Genomic DNA, 15,935 nt, shown 5'->3' on the forward strand with positions numbered 1-15,935 from the left:
CTCACCACCCTCCCACGCTATTCACAGTCAGTACACGGGACACTCACCACCCTCCCACGCTATTCACAGTCAGTACACGGGACACTCACCACCCTCCCACACTATTCTTATGGTGTTCACCTCCAAACAAACTTTGACCCTTGCTAATCAGAGTCACATTGCCCACCTCCCAGTTAATGTGTCCACCGCAGTAAATCCTTTCTTCCTTGACAACCCTCATTGTCTCAGCAATTGGCTTTCCAGGCAGGTAGCAACAGTAAACTCTCCTTATGTTTTGTTAACAAGCCTCTAAGACCCAAAGAATAGCCACGGGATGGGGTTCATATGGGAGATGGGAGACCTCCTCTGCCTGCATGGCTGAGGGCAGATGTAAGGAGAGACAGGTCTGGGGACAAGGGTGGACAGTCTGTCTTTCTGCCTATCTCTGCCCCTGGTGGTCCTCTCAAGTCTATGTGAAACTCAAGAGAAGGCTCATCAAAGCTCCACATAATCAAAATGTCCTGCTCCAAACCTCCCAGGGGTGTGCCAGGCTGGAGACAGGCTCACATCTCACAGTGGAGACAACATAGCCAGCTTTCCCTCGAGCGTCAATAGACACCTTTGTTAACTAGGCTGGAACTAGATGAACTAGACAGCTTGAATTTAGATAAATAATACCTATCTTTACATGCTTAGTTCCCTGAGGTACTTTCGTTGTGACAGACAGGAAGTAAATGCCCAGGACGCAACAGATAAAAATAAGGACTGGACAAATGTTCTGGCATTTATTGGTGCCACTTAGACACTCTTCCTCCCCACTACTGCAGCTCACTGGGTGAGTTATTTGTTAGTGAAATGCACTCACAGTACACTCTCCCCAGCGTCCTGTAATGATCAGTGAAATGCACTCAACGTGCATTCTCCCCAGTGCCCTGGGATGGTCTGAGCCAGAACCTACTCATGGTGGTTTCACACTGCCTGCCTATTGGGTTATTCCCACACCCCAGTGCTCAAGAAACTGCTGAACCCTGACTGCCAGGAGAGCTGGTACTGAGATTAGTAACACCATGATCAAACTCTTGACACAGTATGGCTCTCACTCACTGACTGCTTGGATGTCTTAAATATTTCATTATTATTATTATTATTATTGAGACAGGGACTGACTCTGTCACCCTGGGTAGAATGCCATGGTGTCATAGCTCACAGCAACCTCAAACTCTTGGGCTCAAGCGATTCTCTTGCCTCAGCCTCCCAAGTAGCTGGGACTAAAGGTGTCTGCCACAACACCCAGTTATTTTTTTTAGAGACAGGGTCTTGGTGTTGCTCAGGTTTGCCTTGAATCCTGAACTGAGGCTAGAATCTACCCACATCTGCCTCCCAAAGTGCTAGAATTATAGGTGTGTTCTGAACATTAGTTGGTATCTCAATCTTGTTCAAACTAAAGCCCTTGCATTTCCTATCAACCTCTTCTCTCCCAAAACCTATGTCCTAGAAAACTCTAACTCTGCTCTTTTCCTTAACCTTCCTAGCCCATGAGCAGCATTACCAGTCCCCAAAGGCTCAAGTCACAACCATAGAGCCATTTACAACTTTCTTTTTCTGAATCTGTTTCACAACTAGTCTTTCAACATAAGCCCTGCTGGCCCCAGCTCTAACACAACCTGGATCTGTCCGCTTACTCCCAGCTCACTGATTCTGAGTGCCAGCCTCCTCCTGGGACTACGACAAGAACCTACCAACGTCTGCCAGCTCCTGGTCCTATGCCAGCACCCAAAGGAGTTTCCTGACCCTTACCTAAAGAAACCACCCCATCCCCCAGTTACTCCATGAAATAAGCAGGTTGTCTTCACAGCACTTAACACTATCTGAAAGTACTTTGTTTATGTGTTGTCTCCCTCTTCCCTAGAACTTAATTCTATTCGATTAGGATAGTTCTTAAAATCTGGTTCTATAAAATCTCTTAAATCTCATTTTCTGCACTTGTTGGTGCTATAAAATCAGAGATATTCACCATTGTTTTAAACTGATCCTCAATAATATTTGTTGAATGAACAAATTTTAATATTATTATAATTTCTAGTGTTTTAATTGAGAACAAAGTACCTGATTAAATCTCTGGGCATTTTCCAAAATCTTCCTTTCCTCCTTCAGACAGTTAAAGATGATCATAGACATCAGGATTGGGTCTTCCTGAAAATTATCCTAGATTTGGATGGTTAGAATAAAAATTAATTAAAATTCAGAATGTTTAAACAATCGTGTATTATAAATTGAAGTGAATTTGTTTATATTCCCTGAGAAACCTCATGTATTAAATTCTACATAAGCTATTTTTTTAAATCAAAATATTCCTTTCACAAATTATCACAAAAATTGCTTTAGCCTTCCAGTTAAGTGCAGGTATCCAAAGTACTTTTTGATGAAAAAACAAAATATTTTCACTCATAGTTTATATACATTTTTAACTTTAATATTCTTCCCTATTTATATTAAAATCAATTATCTTGTTAGGATCTCAAGACAATATAAATGACATAAAACTATTTTATTCCTCAGTTAATGCATCTATTGGTCCATGCTTTGAATTACAACAAAGATATGCACTTCATATTTTCTGCTGCTATTAGAGATAGTTTTCAAAATACTGGTAATCATGGCTCTATAAATGGGGAGATTCAAGCAAAGTCTGTAAGAAAAGATATCTGTAAAATTAATCTGATTTCCTCACTCACAAGTATTATAAAATCATAGATATATTCATAAAAGGGGAAAAAAGCTTCCAGTTATCTAAAGTGAAAAAGTTTGGTGGTGTTGTATGAAATAAGAAAATGATAGCTTTCACCTTCTTTACACAGAAATAAATACGGTAGCCAGGCCAATGGCATGCTAACAGGATGTTTGAATAACTCCTAAAATTCTGCAGCATGTTTTCTCATGTCTGATCTTCCCTCCACTTTCTCTTTTCAAGGAGGGCAACTCGAGCAGAAGCCGGGCAAGGTGGAGTTTAGATCCTGAAATCACTGGACTTCAGTTCCTGAAATCACTGGACTTCCTCAGGGAAGTCAAACCTTTCCAGACTTATTCCTCGTCTATACATTAGAGACCTAACCCTAACTGATCTCTAAAGTTCTTTGGAGCTTTAATCTGTTACTATGGCCCACTGTTCTTAAAATGCAGCTCTTTTCTTTGGTTTAAATATCAGCAGTATTTAATAAAACAAAGCATCATATTTCTCTCAGAATTACTGACAGCTAATAACTGTCACACCTGAAAATTCCTTGTGTTTATAAAGCAAATTGATATTTTGTTTTACTTATGCTACCACATAAAGGAGTTTATTGACATTCTCTGTATCATCTCTAAATCTAATGAGTGTGTGCTCAATAGTATTTGCTGAATGAAAAAACTGTCCTAAGTAAACACGGGAATGTTTCAACTAAAACACAAAAATTGAGTCATACCTGAAGATTACGTTTGCTTTTCCTTATGTTATGCTGCAACAAAAAGTTATTCTCCAAAGAAAAGCGACTGTATTGATCATCCAGCTGTGACAGGAGGTCGTGAAAACGGATGATGGCAAATGAAACATCATTGGCAGCATGCTCCCTAGGAGATTGAACATTTATACATTTCATCCTAGATACTACTTGAAACAGAAACAAACATTGGTTTCCTTATGAAATTAGTAAAAATAATTTAGGTGTTTTCTTAGGGTTAATTTTCTTCTTTTGAAACAGAAAAGCTTTTAGCAACAGTTGATGCAGTATTCTTATGATGTGCAGTTAGCATGGAAAAGTCTAGAATTCTATGAGACTAAGCACCCAACTGTTCACAGTGACTATCTCTGAAGGGGAAAAAGTCGACAGGGCCTTTGCTTCCTATGACAAATACTTCCAGGACATTTACTTTTTTTTGAGGCAGAGTCTCATCATGTCAGCCTCAGTACAGTGCCGTGGCATCACAGCTCACAGCAACCTTAAACTCTTGGGCTTAAGTGATTCTCTTGTCTCAGACTCCCAAGAGTAGGGACTAAAGGTGCCTGCCACAAAGCCCAGCTATTTTTTTGTTGCAGTTGTCACGTTGTTTAGCAGGCCTGGGCCAGGTTTGAACCTTCCAGCCTCAGTGTATGTGGCAGGTGCCCTAACCACTGGGTACAAGTGCCAAGCCTTGACATTTAAAATGTTTGTAATCAGCAAATAAATTTTAAAGAAAAATACATAGCAGTTTTAAGAGATATCACCTTAATTTTACTGTATTTTTCATATTTCTAACCCATGTTTTTACCATAATTTGGGTTTATTTCTTTTAAATCATTTTACTTTTTTTTTGGAGACAGAATCTCACCCAGTTTTCCAGGCTATATTACTGTAGTATCAGCTTATATTGCTGTAGTATCAGCTTAGCCCACAGAAACCTCAAACTGCAGGGCTCAAGCAATCTTCTGCCTCAGCCTCCTGAGTAGCTGGGACTACAGGCTCCTGCCATGTGCCCAGCTAATTTTTCTATTTTTTGTAGAGGTGGAGTCTTGCTCTTGCTCAGGCTGGTCTTGAACTCCTGACATCAAGGGATACTCCCACCTCGGTCTCTCAAGAGTGCTAGGATTACAGACAGGCATGAGCCACCACACCCAGCCTAAATTACTTCTTTCAATAGCCTCAATTCTAAATTGGAAAACGAATAGTGTGAATATATTTAATTTGTCCGAAGCATTCCAGACTACACATGGGACATTAAATTTGACAAAAACTACATATATGTGCTTAATGACTACCATATATAGCTTTGTGAACATGGACCATTATTTATTTATTTTTTTAATGTTTACATTATTTTATTACTATTTTTTAAGTTTGATATACAAATATCCACTGTATACCATTAACAATCAGAGAATTAAAGTTAACATGACAACATAAAATATGAAATACATAGAAATAATTCTTCAGAAATATATAGTACTTCTACATGGAAAACTTCTAATTATTATTGAAAATATAAAAGAATACATGTCTGTTTATATTGCAAAATTGTTATTAATTTTTTTTTTTTTACTTGCTTAGGTATTCCTTCTGTTATAACTCTGTTATTGTCTTTCTAAGGATATCAGTTATACCACATAGCAAATTCAGTTTGCTCTGGGGCAGCAGTTCTCAACCTGTGGGTTGTAACCCCTTTGTAACAATGAAAATACATCCTGCATATCAGATATTTACATTATGATTCATAATAGTAGCAAAATTACAGTTATAAAGTAGCAATGAAAATACTTTTATGATTGGGGGTCACCACAACATGAGGAACCGTATTAAAGCATCCCGGCATTAGGCGGTATTAGGAAGGTTGAGAACCACTGCTCTGGGGGTTCAGAAGGATTGTAGCAAACAGCTGGCCATTTTTTAAAACAACAAACTTTTCTGCAACAGCTGAGTCCAAGGACCAATGATGAAATTCATCTACCAGTGAACAGGGCACCACATCACTTAACTAGCAAGTATTTTTAAAGCACAAACTTCTTTGTCTCATAAGTTTTCCTTACCAGTCTTGCTTTTCTAGCCACTGTGCTAGGTACTGTCTGATTTCCATGGGAAAACTGTCATCATAAAGCTGGTGAACCTGCTCCAGGAATTTGGAGTCAAGCTGCTGAAGTTCATACCACTGAGACATTCTATGGCAAAAAAGAATATGTATCACGAATGGAAGTCCACTGCTCCAAAAAAAGCCTTTCTACCATCTTGTTGCTTTTAACTATCTTAAGTATGGCGAATCCTCAAAGAATTCAAATTATACCTCCCATTTGATCCTGCAATCCCATTACTAGATCTACCCAAAAGAAAAAAAAATCCTTTTGTCATAAGGATTAGACTGTTAACTGCTGCTCAATTTACAATCACCAAAACATGGAAACAATCTAAATGTCCACCAACCCAGGGATGGATTAACAAGCTGTGGGATATATGTATACCATGGAACACTATTCAGCCATTAAAAAATGGAGACTTTACATCTTTTGTATTAACCTGGATGGAGGCAGAACATATTCTTCTTAGTAAAGCATCACAAGAATGGAGAAACAAGAATCCAATGTACTCAATTCTAATATGAAAGTAGTAACGATCTAATACAGGGAATGAGGGAGTGAGGAGAGAGGAGGAAGGATGAGGGAGAAGGATGGGGGGGGTCACAGTGTATGGCACACCTCTTGGAGGTTGGACACAATTATAAGAGGGACTTTACCTAAGAAATACAAAAAATATATATATCTTCCTTAACCCAACACATAATTTTTCCCTGAAATACATTATTTACATGGCGTTTATATTCTAAAGTCTAATTTTAATTGAATTTTGGAGTTGATGTTTTTTTCTTATGCAGAGAACACATCTTCAGGTCTCTGCCTGAAGGTATCAGGGCAGGCTTCTCTGACCCCCTTATTTAAATTACAACCATCCCCTACTCTGGAATTTCTCTTCTCTCATGTAGTTTTCTACACTTACCACCACCTGATCTACCACATTTTTTCTTTCTTATTTTGAATATTGCCTGTTTTCTTTTTTTTCTGTTTGAGAGTCTCAGTAGAGTACTGTAGTATAATAGCTCACAGTAACTTCTAACTCTTGGGCTCCAGCAATTCTCTTACCTCAGCCTCTCAAGCAGCTGGGACTACAGGTGCCTGCCATAACACCTTGCTATTTTTTAATTTTTTTAAGAGACAGGATCTTGCTCTTGCTCAGGCTGGTCTCAAACCTGTGAGCTCAAGCAATCCATCTGCCTCTGTCTCCCAGAAAGCTGGGATTACAGGCATGAGCCAGATTATTGCCTGTTTTCACAGGGCAATAATTGAAGGGAAGAATTTGGGGGATTCTGTTCACTGCTATGTCCCCAGAAGAATGTCAAGCACATAGCAGATACCCAATAAGTACACCTTTAAAATGAATTTGTGCTTTTATCAAATAAATGGAAAAACATTACCTTAATTAGATTTGTTTGAAGATAAATCACAAGAACTCTCCAAAAAGTGTTTTCCTACAAATGTACATTTGTAATTTAACTCTAAGAATTTTAAACTGGTATTTATTTATATTTATTTATTTTATGATTCTTACGGCAAAATTAATTATTGTTATACTCGTTTAAAAAAAGGTATATATTTTCTTTGCCTATTGCAAATAATAAAACTAGCACAAAGAAGTCTTATACCACCTCAGAAATGACTTTTAAAAATTGAAACAATATTGTTAAACGTAACTTGAAAGGATAAAGTCATATTTAACTCTTTGGATATTTGTTAAGTTTATGTTTAAAAAATGATCCTGAAGGTTAAAAATTATAACAAAAGTCTGATCAAAGGAAGCCCTAAAATCCATTAGGAAAATGAAGAGCCTCCCAGAGCTGTCACATAACTTAAGATTTATATCAGCACATTGCTGGCAACATTCAGAGTGGATCTAAGTGAATCTTGTCTTGCCATGTCTCTAAGGAAGGGGGTGGGATTTTCAAGCAAGGCCCTGGAAGAGCGTGTCTGCGTGCTTGTTGTCGGGCACATACATGTAGGCATGATGTCACTCGGGATACACTGAGACACAACAAGCCAAAGGAAGCTTACTCCATAAATGGCTTACTCCTCTGGAAGGCCAAAGGACACTTGGAAATGCTTGGACTATAAAGCTAGTTACCACTCCCTTGGCACTCCTGCTGTAGCAATTTTATTTTTCATCTCAAATTTATTTTACCTAGGCGAAAGGCTCCAAATGCGTGTGTGGCTCTCTCGCCCTCCCTGCTAGGATGGGCCTAGCAAATACACTGGACTGTCAGTCCCCTACTAGCCAAGCGAACTCAGGCAACTACTGGCAATAGGTGGTTGGTTAAGACTGAATGAACCAGCACATACACAGCATCTGGGTGTGGAACATGCAAATAAATAAATTCATGCTAACAAATTCCGAAGCAATCTTGTTTTCTTCTCAAGAAGATTGGGCCTCGTAACAGGGAGTTGCCTGACTATGCCCAATCACCTGGCTTAAAACCAAACTTAGGGTTGATTCTTTCCTCTCTAGTCCCCAAACTGGCTGCCTTCCTACCTCCAGTATTCTTATCTTCCCAACCCAGCCTCTATGGCACAAAGGTTGGACCACCTCACTCTTCTGTGCCAAATGCTAGTTTGTCCATTCTTGGGCTGATTTCTACCCCACTCCCAAATCTTCATCCATCAATAAAGCAACTCAGTCACAAAATTATTTACTGTTTCTTCCACCATGACCAACATTTCTGCTTTGCTCCAATTGCTACTCGCCCTTACAAATAGCCTTCCCAGAAATTTCTGCCTTGCTAAATCCTACAGCATTCAAAGCTAGATACAAATGCCCTTCTTCCATAAAAATGCCTGAGACTCACTCAGAGACTATTAAGTTTCCTTTGGCTTGGGTCTCACTGTCTCCTGCACCTCTATTAGAGGTCAGTTCCAGTCTCCTTGTAAAGCTGTATGAAGTAAGCTCCACAGGGCTGGAGAGGGGCGTTTTTCTTTTTGACACCTCTGGACGGTGTCATGGTGTATTAGGTGCTGGATAACACAGTTCAATTGGTGAAATCTTGTATATTTCAGAGAGAATAAGAAATATAAAGCAAACTGTATCACGATCCTAAGTGTGAGTCCAGCATCCTCATCAAGCAGTTTTTTTACACAGTGGATTGTGCTGCAGGCTGAAGCTGCATTTCTGTCCCTTTAAAAAACTTCCCTTCTCTAATCAAGTAACATTCAAAACACAATTAACCATACATCTACATACCTACCTTAGAACTCTTCAGGAATGGTCAGAATTTTTTTTTTTTTTTGACAAGTAATTACATATTTTGGGATTTTTTCTTTCTTCAGGAACTAAACATCACTTTTAAATTCCACAAAGACATTAATCTCCAACCTTAAACATACATCGTTAAGATCTAAAGTCATCTACTCATTCATTTGTTAACAGGAACATTTACCGACCTGCCACTTTGTAACCCAGTGAGGGGCTGGAAGTTCAACCGAAGCAGCAGCTACACAGAGCTTTAGGCGCCGGGACTGTTGAGGTTGCACGCACACAGTGCGAGCGTCTAAGCTAGACCGCTCTGGAGGATGGCATAGAGCAAATTAAACTTTCTGCGAAAAGGAAGAAAAGAGGAGGTAAATGGGAAGGCTTAATGTCTCCTGGGGACGGGGAGGAAGGAGGACAATTCTATTTCACTGCCAGACCACTCTGGCAGGAACAACCCTGCAGAGCAGTGCCATCGCCTAGACAGGTGGCCCTGCTAAGCACCTGGAATATGCGGGACGCGTTCTGTCCTGGGGGTCACAGATTCACTAGTCAGCACTGAAAGCCGTCCTGGCTCTGTGGTCAGCCGCACGGCCCCAGGGGCCCCAGTTCCGGAGTGTCCCTCCCCAGGCACCCAGAACCTCACGGCCACTCACTACGCGCGCAAGATCCGGAAGAGGTAGGCCGGGGCGCGGCGGTGCAGCCTCTCCCAGGGCACCTCAGTCCTGTCCGGGTTCTGACCGGAATTATCCCCAGAGGTAACTAGGCCCTTCCACAGACTGTCTGCGGAAATCGAAACTCTCGGACCTGAGAAAAAGCGGCGCGCGGAGCCCAGCCTCCTTCCACCTCCACCAATCACCGGCGGCGGCCGCGCCCAGCCAATCGGACGCGGCTGTTCCGCCGGCGCCGCCGCCTCCCCAGCAGGCCGCGGCGCGCCCGAGGCCTCCCCGGGCTCCAGGCCAGTGACCGGAATCCACGTCCACTGTACCACGCCGCGGAGTGGAGCTTCTCTTTACGTATTTTACAGAACTAAAAGGAAGTTCTGTGTCTGCAGAAGCCCCACCTTCAGATCCCCTGCGTTAGCCCCATCACTGAGAACTCAGGCAGAGGCAGTTGGGGACGTTGTCATTCCAAAAGCTCAGCTACGCGACTGACCTCCGTGGTGCTAAACCCAGAGGACATTTTCTGTCGTCGCTTTACTTGACCACTCAGAAACGTTCATACGGTTGACGCCTCCATTCTTTTTGTCTTGGTGAGGATGACTCTTCCTTGCTTCTTCCAACCCCGGATTGTTTCTCCCCTGCCCCCACCTCCACCACCAGGCCGGCTGACATCAGGTGTCGTCAGGGTCCGGACCTCGGCCTGCTTCTTTACGCTTCTCCTCATGCTGGGCTGTGACGACCTCGCCCACAGCTTCGATTTTTCTCTAGAGGGAGGACTCCTCGCGGCATAATCTTTCCACACTGCTTCTCAGAGCTTCACACCTGCGTGTACTGCCCCCACATGACTCTCCGCTTGGATGTTTGGGGATCTCTGCAAAATATGCTCAGAAGCAAACCTACCATCTTTCCCCTGAATCCTGCTCTTTTTCTAGGAAAGGTGCATGCCAGATTCCTGGGGGTCATCTGTGACATTGCCTTTTTCCTCACACCTCAGGCCTTGTTGCTTTTTCCTCCTAAATATTTTCCAAGTCTCCTTTCCTTCTCTCCATCTCTTCTCCACCCCACTTTCCCCTCATTTTTGGATTATTGCGGCAGATTCATAATTGACCGCCTCCCTTCAGCTCGTGGGCTTTTAATCCATTCTCCATACATCAGTTTGAGTGAATTTTTAAATTGTAAAGCAGATTGTGTATCATTTGCCAACCTTTTGAAAAAAATCCTATGATGACTTTTCTTTGCTCTTTTTAATAAAAAATTTCTTAATACAGCCTATAAAGTCCCAGTTCCCCTATTGGTTTGCCTAACCCCATCTTATGCCACTCTTTCCTTTGCTTACTTCAGCGTTTTAGTTCTTCAAATAAGCTGAAGTCTTTCCCCCAAACTCAGGGCTGCCTCACCACCAGCCATGTGTTTGGAAAACCCCTGGAGCAAACATTTCTCTCCCCCATCTTCTGGCTAACTCATCTTTCAGGTCTTAGTTTAAAATCTCAGTTTAAACGTCACATTCCCAGGTGGGCATTGCTGAGGCCAGACTAAGTTAGATCTTCTTAGAATATGCCCATAAAACCAATTGGTTCCTTCAAATAGATGGGATTTGAGTCAAGCCGGGAATGGTAAGGCAACTGTATCAGAAAAGGTTCTAAATAATACCCCAGAGATAGGCATATATGTGTGTGATATAGTTTTATTTTTTATTTTTTTCTACATCTATGTGCTCTGCCTTCTTGTCACACATGCACCCTCACAAAGACAGTATTGATGAGCTGGTGATAGCAATGATTCTGGTACCAATGTAGCAATGAAACCAGCCTTCTGTGCAAAGAGATGTCAGGCCACCAGAAAGGGCTCTTAGTCACCTGTACTGAGGACCAAGACTCTTAGAGAAATGCTGACTCTAAGAAGCATAGATATTATAACATGTTAAAAGTATTTTTTTTCTCGTGCTATGAAACTTGCATGGAGAATAGCTTTGATATTGATGAAGGAATTAAATAATCCCAACGTCTACAAATAGGATGATGTGGCACTCCAAATCCTGATTTGTATCATTAAGTTCTCTGGATGCATCTTTCCCTGTGTTTTATCCTCTTGTTTTACCATCACTGACAATAACCTGCTGTAGTCCTTGTCACTTCAGAACTGGAATGCTCTGATGGACTCTAGGTAGACTACCTATTTCTTGTCTCTTTCCCTTCTGTATTTGGCAGATTAAATCCCAAACCCCAGATCAGTACAGCCATTCCCTTCTAGAAAGGCTTAACAACTCTCCTTGCATTTATGGCAAACACAGACTGTCTGCTAGTCTGGATTCTCTACAAAATGTCTCTCCCCTTCTTTCTAACCTTGTCTCCCATTATCCAATTACCCAACTGAAACGTCTAGCACCAGCCCTCTCCTCCCCATGCTGTGCTTCTAATTTCCTGGTTCCTGCCCCTTTGCATATAATAAATGGCAAGTCCTGTGCCTTACTGTCTTTACTTACCAAATTCTCATCTGACTTTTTAAAGCTCAGCCCAAATCTGATATTCTCTTTTTAACCAGTTCAATCTTGTCTCTGAACTAATAAATGTGTCTCTATTTATTTTGGCAATAACTGCACACTCCTTTATATTATGGTTTTTGAAGTGCCCAAAACTTAGCCCTCCAAGATTCTAAGTTCCTAGAGAATAAACTCTATGAATTTAATGTGTTACTATTTAACGTATTAGCTGCTTTAAAAAGCAATCAAACCAATAAAACAAAAACCTAGATATCCAGAAACTGACAGATCCAAATGTGTGCCGGTCACCATCAACAATGTCAAAGTTGCAAGAAATACAAAACTGGAAAAAATAGCTAATACCATGTTTAGTAGATGTATTATTTTCAAGTGTTTTTCTTTCCTTTCTCACCTTTTATCTTGGTTCATTAAGGGTAGAGTAGACTCTCCATATGCTGACTCTGGATAAAGGAATGTGAGCAGTTACAATGTACACACCATCTAATCTGAAACTTAGCATGTTCTTTGCAATCAGCTTGTCCTTGTGTGTTCCTTGCCTGTGCCAGGAAATGGCATGCCCCAGGTAGCCATTGCTAAATCAAAAATTTAAACTATCTTAACAGGCTAGAATCCTGCTGGGCTGAAACTAACTGGACAAAATTTAAAGCAATAAATGCAAAGACTTGCATTGGATTTAAATGAAAAAGGAACAAGTGGCAGGGTACGCTTATGCTATTAATAATCAATTAGAAATAGCAGATAAGATGAAATTTACTATTTGCCATCCCTGAACTGTGTAGTCAAGGAAAGTTAAGAATGAGGAGTCTAGAAAACACATGATATGATGAGTAATTGAAAGCAATAGAGTAACCTACAAATTCACATGATGTTACTGTGGAAAGACCTAAAATCATCCCCACTTTAGAGGGAATTTATTTTTGGTAGAAGAAAAGGAGAGACCCATTCTTTTATCCTTAATCACCCAGTTGCATGTATTTCATTAATCATACCTACCCTGTTGCACAAAGCACTTAAAGGAACATATTGTAGAAACATCTACAATATAAATATAAAGATACAATGCAGCCTACAATCCAAGGCAAAAAAGATACTATTAATCATGTAAGTCTTATTATATGAATAGCAAGGATCTCCTGGTAAATTATTTTCAATAATGGCCACATTATTCCCTTCTCTTTTATCTACAGCCTTCTGCAATTTGACTACAGCTCCTTCTAGCAAATGGTAGAGATTATTTCTCCATTCCTTGAATCTGGGCTGTCTTGTGACTTGTTGCCACCAGTATTATGCAGCAGATATGACATTTTGTCATTTAGAACCTAGGCTTAAGAGGGCTTGTGAACTCCACTCTCAGAACCCAACTCACCCTCCATGAGAAGTCAGGTCAATGCAGTTGTCTAAGTTTAGGCCTCAGATAACGTTGAGAGACCCCAGGCAAGATAAAGTAGGCTTCACCCAAATGGGCTGAAATGCTCAGCCTACCCGAGACTCACAAGCAATACTTGGTGATGGTTTTTACCCCACTGAATTTTGGGAACAGTCTGGCTTTGTTATGTAGCAATAGATCACTGAAATAGATTTATTGGGGGAAGCAAAGCATCCTCCAGCTGAATTCTAAAACAGAATTTTTCAAGTGGAACCTGGCCATTGCTCTTCCCTCACCATGGGTATTTCACCTGCGGTCTCTCAACCACAAGGAGAACTTCATGTGTCTTCACCACAGCCCCATAAAAACACTACATGTTGTTTCTTTCCAGCCTTGATCTGTTTCAAATGGCAGCTACAAATCCGATGACCAGATCTGTAGTAATATAAACTTAGAGGCATTCCCTCTCCTCTTGGCCACCATATTGCATTTTGCCCCATTTTTCTAATGTTGGTAGTAATGGTATAACCTAAATATCTGAAGTAGGAATTTCTAAAAATACCAAAGTCTCCTCAGCCTTTTTCCTTTTCTACTGTAAACCTTGCTACTAAGCGACCCTGAGAATGTCACTTCTTCAGTATAAGCCTCTATTTGCTCATCTGTAAAATAGAATTGAAACGAAGGATTTCTGAAATTCCTTGTGTTTTCTGGATGTGAGCTTTTTGTGTATTTTATTCTCAGTTAATAACTACAGGAGGCCTCCTACATAGCAGCTAATTAAAATACAGGGGTACCTATCAGAGTTTGAACAAAACTGCAATATGGTCATGACAGGATCATGGGAAAGGTATGAATGCTTTTAGGAAAATGACCATAAGCAAGCAAGCTGCGTTCTTTACATAACTAGAAGTGGCACATTGACTAGAATTCTATTGACAAGTATAATGTAGAGAACATAATCCTTTTTTAGAAGTTTTTACTATATTCTTGGACTTACAAATCTACTATAAGGCAATGACCAGAAATGCAAAAATTTATGCACAAGAGTGTTCACTGCAGCTTCATTTATCATAGTGAAAAATAAAAACAACCTATTTTTTCCAATGGACAAATCAAAACACAATTCATATAAAAGAGTATCAAGGAGCACACCTATGGTTCATTTTACAAGGGTACATGCAAATCTTTCTAAATGTAGAACATAAATGTCTTAACACAATAACTAAGAAAATGCCATGAAGGCTATGTTAACCAGTTTGGTGAAAATATTTCAAATTGTATGTAAAACCAGCACACTGTACACCATGACTGCATTACTGTACACAGCTATGATTTAATAAAAATTAAAAAAATTAAAAAAGAATATCAAAATTATGCTTTCAACAATTATTTTATCACATCGGAAGATATCCACGTATAAAGCTAAATGAAAATGGATAGAAAACAGAGACAGTATTATCCTATTACTGTAAAAATGACACATAGAAATGTAAATAAATGGAGACAGAAAGGAGGAAAATATTCTAGAATGTTTCTGGGTGGTGAATTGCTTCTGTACAATATTTTTAAGTGTCTACAAAGAGCACTGTTGCCTTCGTAGTCAGCCCACCCCCGCTGACACTTTGGGTCCCGGGCCTTCTGGACCCCCGAGGGCCGCGCGGACCGGCGCAGGACAGGCGCTCTCAGGTGGCGCGCCGCGGTCTGGAAAGTTTCCCTAACAGCCAGCTGGCGCGCGGCGGGAGGGACGCGACTGCTCGGAAGAGCCGCCCCACGTGCTTTCGGGGAAACAGCCAGGGAGCGAGAAAGAGCAGGATTGAGAGGAAATCGAAAACGGTCTGAGGCCGAGCGAGCAGCACGCAGGCGCGGCTCGGGGCTTTCCAGCTGCCTGCACGCCACCCTCCTCTCCGCGTGGCTCCAACCCTGCGCGCGCGGTCGCGGGGGACCCCCTACCTGCCGGCGCCACGGTCCTCCTCCCTAGCGTGCTGCCCTTGCGCAAGACAAAGGGCAGGGGCGGGGTGCGTGCGCGTAAACTTGGAGGGGTAGCATTTCCTAGTTTCTGTACCTGAGGTGGTGGAAGCCTTACCCGGCTTCCGCCCGCGTTTTGTTTATTCCCTTGGCCTGGAAGTAGCTTTTATCCCCGTTTGCTTCGCCAGCTACACAATCTACCCACACGCTAACTCAGATCTTGCCTGTCATCCAGCCTGAGTGGCTGACCTTGAGCCAGGGGCGGGTGTGAGGAGCTGCCTGTTCCGCTGTCCTTTTGCTAGATCTGCCAGAGTCATGCTTCTTTTTTCAGGGGTCTTACAGGCCCCTGCCTTCTCAGTTGTGTGGGTGATTATATTGGGAGGAATGTGACAGGTGCAATGGACAGAATTGCTTAGTCGTGGGGCAATGATTTCCAATGTCCAACTGGCCCAGAAAGAATAGTTTAAGTCCTGCCTGCTGTTTTTGTGACTTACAAGTATTGAATGGTTCTGGGAGAGACAGAGACCAGGTTTTACCTACTCTTAAGTGGCTTTGTCATCTTAGGGGGAACTAGGCACCCAGCCAGGATGTCCAGTGTGCGAGGGGCCCACACCGTCTGGGCTCTTGTGAGTGAGGACCAGACCCATGGCTGCGTGCAAACATGACCCTAA

At 41.5% G+C, this 15,935-nt stretch overlaps 1 protein-coding gene across 4 annotated transcripts in view; it reads right to left on the minus strand.

The window, feature by feature from the left end:
- Nucleotides 1-9,537, minus strand: part of STAT1 (signal transducer and activator of transcription 1) — a 49,858-nt gene extending 40,321 nt beyond the window's left edge. For 2 of the 4 annotated variants that reach the window (XR_002771081.1, XM_003801825.3), the window contains exons 1-5: nucleotides 9,428-9,537; nucleotides 8,966-9,118; nucleotides 5,519-5,647; nucleotides 3,444-3,588; nucleotides 2,086-2,184 (exon numbers count right to left, since the gene is read on the minus strand). Coding sequence is in view for 3 of the 4 variants with exons in the window: in XM_003801825.3 (XP_003801873.1) it covers nucleotides 2,086-2,184; nucleotides 3,444-3,588; nucleotides 5,519-5,646 (372 nt within the window). In the remaining variant the exon portion in view is untranslated. Of the gene's footprint in view, nucleotides 1-2,085; nucleotides 2,185-3,443; nucleotides 3,589-5,518; nucleotides 5,648-6,951; nucleotides 7,008-8,965; nucleotides 9,119-9,275; nucleotides 9,390-9,427 lie in introns of those variants that run through there. The other 2 variants (XM_023508089.1, XM_023508090.1) reach the window with 2 other exon arrangements.
- Nucleotides 9,538-15,935: the final 6,398 nt, after the last annotated feature.

This window comes from Otolemur garnettii, unplaced genomic scaffold, assembly GCF_000181295.1.
Source record: "Otolemur garnettii isolate 467f Iridium unplaced genomic scaffold, OtoGar3 scaffold00222, whole genome shotgun sequence".
Classification (NCBI taxonomy): domain Eukaryota; kingdom Metazoa; phylum Chordata; class Mammalia; order Primates; family Galagidae; genus Otolemur; species Otolemur garnettii.